The 7,105-nt window shown below is 36.3% G+C and overlaps 1 protein-coding gene across 1 annotated transcript in view; it reads left to right on the top strand.

Moving 5' to 3' along the window:
- LOC105618825 (eye-specific diacylglycerol kinase) overlaps window positions 1-6,761 on the top strand; it is an 8,180-nt gene extending 1,419 nt beyond the window's left edge. The window contains exons 2-11 of the mRNA XM_012200356.1: window positions 1,871-2,033; window positions 2,136-2,812; window positions 2,932-3,326; window positions 3,781-4,163; window positions 4,525-4,840; window positions 4,934-5,123; window positions 5,201-5,515; window positions 5,901-6,173; window positions 6,348-6,511; window positions 6,712-6,761. Of these exons, the coding sequence (XP_012055746.1) occupies window positions 1,871-2,033; window positions 2,136-2,812; window positions 2,932-3,326; window positions 3,781-4,163; window positions 4,525-4,840; window positions 4,934-5,123; window positions 5,201-5,515; window positions 5,901-6,173; window positions 6,348-6,511; window positions 6,712-6,761 (2,926 nt within the window). The remainder of the gene's footprint in view (window positions 1-1,870; window positions 2,034-2,135; window positions 2,813-2,931; window positions 3,327-3,780; window positions 4,164-4,524; window positions 4,841-4,933; window positions 5,124-5,200; window positions 5,516-5,900; window positions 6,174-6,347; window positions 6,512-6,711) is intronic.
- The last annotated feature ends 344 nt before the right edge of the window (window positions 6,762-7,105 follow it).

The raw sequence follows: 7,105 nt of genomic DNA, 5'->3' as shown, positions 1-7,105 counted from the left end.
ATGTGTGTGTGTGTGTATATATATATATATATTTCTTTCGATAAATTTCAATTTATTCGCCCTTTTGCTCTCGTTCTCGTTCTCTCTCTTTCTTTCTTTCGCTTTCTCTTTTGTCCATTAGATAAATTATCATATAGTTTATTTAAAGAGGGAGCAACTGGCTCTTAATCTTGCTGTTAGAGATGATGGTGGAAGCATAGACTTGCATTCAGAATGTACTTTTATCGATAAATATGAGCTTTTATATCTGAAAATCTATACTTAGCATATATATTATGTGAACTATATATGCTAAATACGCGCGAATATCGTAAAAGCACATTCTTAATATGGGTCATAGAATTTTCTGGAATAAAAGTGGGCACTAATATTGGCATATTAAATTCTTTTTCTTAAAAATGAAAATTTATATATAACATTGATTCGTGTTATTAGAACGCTAATCAAATATAAACGGAATTGAAATAATTCATAATTAAATCACGGTGTTAATTTTATGAATTAAAACCATACAAGATATTTTATATTCTATCATCTTCTCTGTTAATTCTTAATTTGTTATTTGTTCAAATTTTTAACTTTTTTATATTCTATATACGTAATTAGTTAGATTAAAATATATATATATATACAATTTAAAACGAAAACTTAAATATTTTTTAAATAAAAAGCGCCACGGTCTGAATGTTAAGATGTTCAACTATTATATATATATTTTACATATTCATTTAAATAAATTAATTTCAGATATGATAATTGCGAGAATTGTTGGACTTTCAACGCAATAATAATAAATTTATTACAGTTTTTTAAATTTGGGAAATTTGAGGGGATTATTAATATTTCAGATTCATTGCGTTGGAAGTCACTTAAATGAATGATATATGTATATAAGATGTTCAACATCTTAACATTCAGACTGTAGTAGCGCTTCGTATTTAAAGTAATGTATTTAACATAAACAGTCTTATTTCCAATCTTATTGTTAAATATTTTTATTTAAATATGATAAGTGACATTATGAATAGAACACTATCCTAAATTCTGACAAAATTATAAATTATCTAAAGTGATTTTAAAAAAATAAGTAGGAAAAGGCTTTTCTTATCGTGCTACTATTTTCATCTCTTTTTTCTATTTACGATTCTACTTAAAAGGCCTATATATCGCTACTTCTCTCATGAATTATTATTTAGAATATTTCCATAAATTAGGAAGATAACACTTATCTCCGAAAAATTATGTTTATGTATTAAAAGACAAAGTCTATTATTGCAAGGAATTAAATATTTGGAAGCTATTGATCAAAAAGCCTATACCTACATGCGAGCTATACATTACACTTTTCGTGCGATATGATTATTACTGTTATTTATTACACAAATCAAAGATGTCATGTACATAAAAAAAGTTCGCTATAGGTCTAGGTTACTGTAGTCGTTAAATTTTTATATCCTATTTTTGGATGCACGTTTCATCAGGCAGGAAGGTAGACTGGTAGACTTTAAATTATTCATATAGCTTAAATCTTTGAGGATATCATTACCATTTCAAAGATACGACATAATTTCGTTCTCGCGCTATCGGATCCTCATGAAAAAAGCACGAGCAAAGGCAGTTTAAATTATATATACAATGATATACGTGTTCTGTTTCTTTTGCGTCCTATCTTATTTCTATGCGATACGGATGAAGTTCATATTTAAATATGAAATTATAAAAATATTTTATTATAAATAAATAGTAGAAAGTAAAGCGTGAAAATTATTCTTTTGTTATCATTTTTTAACTTAGCGCAATAGAACATATACATTGTTAATGCAAATTAAGTCGAAAAAAGTTTTGTGAGCGCTTCATGTAATGATTCTAGAGGAAGAGAGGATAGTGGAGAAGATAGTAGAGACGGGGGTAGTTCGAGTGGTCATCGTGAACCTCGGTCGACTCCAGATTGGGGTCCAAATGCGTTTAATGGGGAACATCTTTGGGTACCAACCGCTACATCCGGTGATTTCTGTTACGTCAATGACTGTTCTGTAAGTCACAAAAATAAAACGGATGATGCTTAAGAATGACAGATGCATTCGAGATTTTGATTAATCGGATCAACATCGTTCTTTGTTCTTTTTACCATTTAGAAACATGGACCCCGGTTGAAATGTCCAGCTTGTCGTGTAGTGGCTCATGTCTGCTGTGTCGGAGGTTTAGAATTCGCTTGCAAGCCGAGCTTTCGTGATGTAGGTGTACGTCAGTATCGTGAGCAAACGACAACCCATCATCATTGGGTCCATCGACGATCGCAGAAGGGCAAGTGTGCCAATTGCGGCAAGTCCTTCCAATCGAAGCTCAGTTTTAGCTCCAGGGAAATCGTAGCGGTGAGCTGTAGCTGGTGCAAGGCCGCTTATCATAATAAGGAGTCATGCTTTAACGTACAGAAAATAGGCGAGAACTGCGAATTGGGCACTCACGCGTCGATCGTAGTGCCGCCATCGTGGATCGTGAAACTTCCTCGTAAGGGTAGTTTCAAGAGTAGCTTGAGAAGATCCCCCAGACGAAAAAAATCTGGTGATGGCTCTTACCGCCGGAAAAACAAAGAAAAAGAAAAGGAACAGAAAGAGAAAGAGAAAGAAAAAGAAAAGGATCAGGGAGAGTTATGGATCGTTAAGCCTATACCCACGGCCACGGTAAAGCCGGTGTTGGTTTTCATAAATCCGAAATCCGGTGGTAATCAAGGAGCAAAATTGCTACAAAAATTTCAATGGTTACTCAATCCAAGACAAGTTTTCGATTTAACGCAGGGTGGTCCAAAAATGGGGTGAGTAAATCTGCTAAATAAAAATAGATATGAACAACTGACAAGGACATATAATGTAGAGAGAAAGAAAAAAATTGAGTTAGTCAAGTAAACAAAAATATATATTGATCATCTTGCAGATTGGAACTCTTCAAAAAGGTTCCAAATTTGCGCGTGTTGGCTTGTGGCGGTGACGGTACAGTCGGTTGGGTCTTGTCAATCCTGGATCAAATCGGCGTTTATCCAGCGCCAGCGGTTGGAGTACTTCCTCTGGGTACCGGAAATGATCTAGCAAGAGCATTGGGATGGGGAGGTGGTTACAAAGACGAGCCGATTGGCAAGATCTTGACGAGCATAGGTGACAGTGAGACTACCCTGTTGGATAGATGGCAACTGAAGGTCGAGAGGAATCCCGACTCTAAAAATGACGACGATGGCGGCAAGGGCAAGGAAAATCTACCGCTCAACGTTGTTAACAATTATTTTTCTCTCGGTGTGGATGCTCACATCGCCCTTGAGTTTCATGAAGCACGAGGTGAGACTTGATTTTAAATTTTTACTTGCATTAACAAAAGAACCGTCAGAATCTCATCAACTTTGATGGCTTCAGATATTCTGTAGAATATAAAAAAATATTAGACCTGTATATTTTTTATTTTACTTATCTCTCAACATTTAAGGGTAGAAACAATCTCTCAAAAATAAGGGATGTTTCGCTTCCTTAATTTAAAATCGATGAAAAACATTTTCGATTCCTTTGTAAGTTACATCGACGATATCAGATGTTATGATCCTAGAATCTAATTCAAGAATCTAATTCAATATGAAATCGATTGTGTGACCGATCAAGATTCTATGAATTCAAAATGCATTGATCTTAAGAATTTTTTCTTTTTTTATTATTTAATTAAATTAAACATTTCTGATATAAAATGTATTGTATGTGAAAATGGATTTTGTTTGATAAATCCGCTACGATTCGTTTATAGAGGCTCATCCAGAAAAGTTTAACTCCAGAATGAGAAACAAATTGTTCTATGGACAAATGGGCTGCAAGGACTTGTTGCTTACAAAATGGAAAGATCTCTCGGATTTCGTGATGTTGGAATGCGACGGCCAGGACATGACGCCGAAATTGAGAGAGCACCGAGTTCATGCAATACTGTTCTTAAATATCGCTTCTTACGGCGGCGGGACGCATCCGTGGAATGCGGGAAGTGGCACTAGAGAACCTGCAATGGACGATGGCTTGATCGAGGTAGTCGGCTTAACTACTTATCAACTACCTCTTCTACAAGCACGTGGACACGGTACATGCATAGTACAATGCAGCACGGCCAAACTGGTCACTACAAAAACTATACCAATGCAGGCAAGCGTAATTGTATCGTACTTAAATAGCCATTATTTTGACAATTCGCATACAGATACCTAGAATTAGCTTATTTCGTATTTTTTTTATATCTTTGATCATGTGAATTATTTTTTTTAATTAATATGAATCTAAGTCGCCTTCTTTTTTCATTTTCATAAATATCTTAATAAGCTGATTTTAATCGTTGAATATTATTCATACATTTTTGCGAATAAAGAGAATTTTTTTAGTATAAAAATATTAATAAAAATATTTATTATAAAAATAAAATCTATTCTTGTAATTTTATCAGATAGTATTCATATATCATATTCCCTATATCTAATTTAACTATATAATATTTTATAAAATGTTACAGGTTGACGGAGAGGCTTGTCGCCTGTTACCATCCATCATAACTTTAAGTATGTTAAATAAGGCTACGATGTTAGCAAAAAGAAGGAATACGGGAAAGCCACATCAACACACAACAAGATTAGACAGGCTAAAGCTGCCCGTGATGAGGATAAAGATGTCGGATTACGAGGCATATCATCATAACAAGGAGATGTTGAAGGATGTGGCAGAATCGTGGTTCGCAGAACCGCTCGATCTTGATGCTGCAACCGATTTAGAAAGCCTAAGGAAACTCTTGTTGAAAGATTATAATATGGATTCGTGCTGTTTCCTTGACTGTGAGTACCGTCTCTCGCGCGAATTATTTGCAAATTTGTGCATGATCTTCTGTGTAAAAAATGCGCAAAATACGTGTAGTTTTTATTTTCTAGCGTGCACTGCGGAAAGATTCTTCAGAATCGATCGCGGCCAGGAGCAGTTGCATTACGTAACGGATGTCGCCGTGGATGCTGTATACATACTCGACGAAGACGCTGTGCAGCAGCAATCCAGCGGCCAAGCGGGACCAAGTCAGATTGTCGTGAACCAGGAAATCAAAACCGCGCAAATTCACTTATCGAGGTACGTGGAGTATTTTTATACGGATCTAGCATTAAATTTTTTTTTTTCTAAAACGCATGATATGATATACGATATAGCGATGAACATCTAAAGGAGATGCCAGCCGTAATAGAGGAGGCAAATCGACCGAACGAAGATACACAGGGGCAGGAACATCTCTCCATCATCGGGAAGATCAAACTTTCCAGACAGCCAGAGAGCGTTTCCGAAGGTCAGAATGGTGTCAGGCCGAAGAATCTGGCAAATCGGAATTCCTTGGATGTGTCGCCGAGCGAGAACAAAAATGGCGAGTCAAACTCCCATGTAAGACGCGAATCCCTGAAGCAAAACTCTCATGTCGCAATCGCTCGTACCGAACAGCATCAGGCTGACCGATCTCTCGCTTTTATCAGGTAAGATTCTTAGAATCTTGAATGTTACTCCGGGCATGCCATTAATTATCCGAATGATCGAGAGTCAAGAGGGGTCTATGCGACGTTAGAAGACAGGAAACTTCGAATGAAGACCACTGGTGGCTTTCAAAGCGGGTAGACCTTTATTCCACACGAGTGCCTTTTAGACGATGTAAAAGGTATCGCGACTTGATGATATATTATGGATTATTCTAAAGAAAACTCAACACAAGCGTTACGTAAACTTTCATTCGACCGTACACTTTAATTATCTTTGCTCGGATAATTTATTCGGATAATAATTATTCACTGTCCGCGATGTTGCAAAAGTAGCTTGCAGAGAGAAAGGGCTACCCTAATTTGGATTTCTCATTTCTATTTGCAGCCCTCGCGACAGACTCTTTGGCCTGAACTCGAGAGTTCACGGATTCACTACTGAATTACTAGAAAAGAACTGCGATGAAATATTGAGAGCAGCGAAGATCGGCGATTTGCTGACCTTAAAGCAGCTTCATCAAAAAGGGTACTCGCTTCTGTCGATCGATGAAACTGGTCAAACAGCGTTGCACCTGGCATCGAGGCACGGACACAAAGACATTGTCAGATATCTTATTGCCTGCGCCCCACCAACAATTTTAAACATGATCGATAATGATAAGTAAGTTATCAACGAATTAAATAAAGATCATCATAGAATTAAAAATTTAATCTAAGAATATATTAATCGCTAAATTTTTTCTATCTTTTCCATCCATTTTTATTCGTATCGCTCCATTTTCTGTTCACCTTGATTTCCAAAAGTGAGAAGTAATTTATTTCTGTTTCAACACAGAGGGCAAACTGCTTTGCATAAAGCTGCCCAGAATAAACGTCGTTCCATTTGCTGTATGCTCGTAGCCGGCGGCGCCTCTTTGATGGTAAAAGACCGACACGGAAACACGCCGCATCAACTCGCGTTGATAGCAGAGGATCATGATCTAGCTGCGTATTTACAAAGTAAGTAGTAGTCCACAAAAGCATCCTTTGTTCAATCGTGAGACTAAATTTTCTTGTTTCGTCAAAATATAAAAGAAATATTTTATAATTTCAAGACAGTGTCATCAATAAAATTTTGTCTCTTTAGAACGTTAAATATATAACTCTAAGTAAGATATAACTATCCATATACGAATAATTATAACGATATATGTCACCAGGTCAAGAACACTTTCAATTGGCGACAGACGAGATGGAGAGCGATCTCTGACCTCCAGTGTTGATTGCCACGGCCTGAACAATTGTGACGTAAGAGCCGCTATTATTGGCGTTCTGGCAACTTCTTTTGCGGCATTTTTTCCGGCGTAACATAAATCGCCACGTGATAATTTGATATTCCTCGTCTGTCTATTTGACGTTGACGATTACGTGTTTGCCAAATACTGACGTATTTTTCTTGTCGATACTTCGAAATTTATTCTCTAAGACACAATTATCACACATAATTATACACACATACAGATACACATGTACATGCGCATACGTATATACGTACATAGTTGTTTCCAATCGATAATAAGTCCTTATTTTTCTCACTCGTAAACTTGCCCGAGG

The sequence above is a fragment of the Atta cephalotes genome (genome assembly GCF_000143395.1).
Source record: "Atta cephalotes unplaced genomic scaffold scaffold00018, whole genome shotgun sequence".
In the NCBI taxonomy this organism is placed as follows: domain Eukaryota; kingdom Metazoa; phylum Arthropoda; class Insecta; order Hymenoptera; family Formicidae; genus Atta; species Atta cephalotes.
The sequence above is the reverse complement of the archived record's forward strand: the minus strand, read 5'-3'. Positions and strand labels throughout refer to the sequence as shown.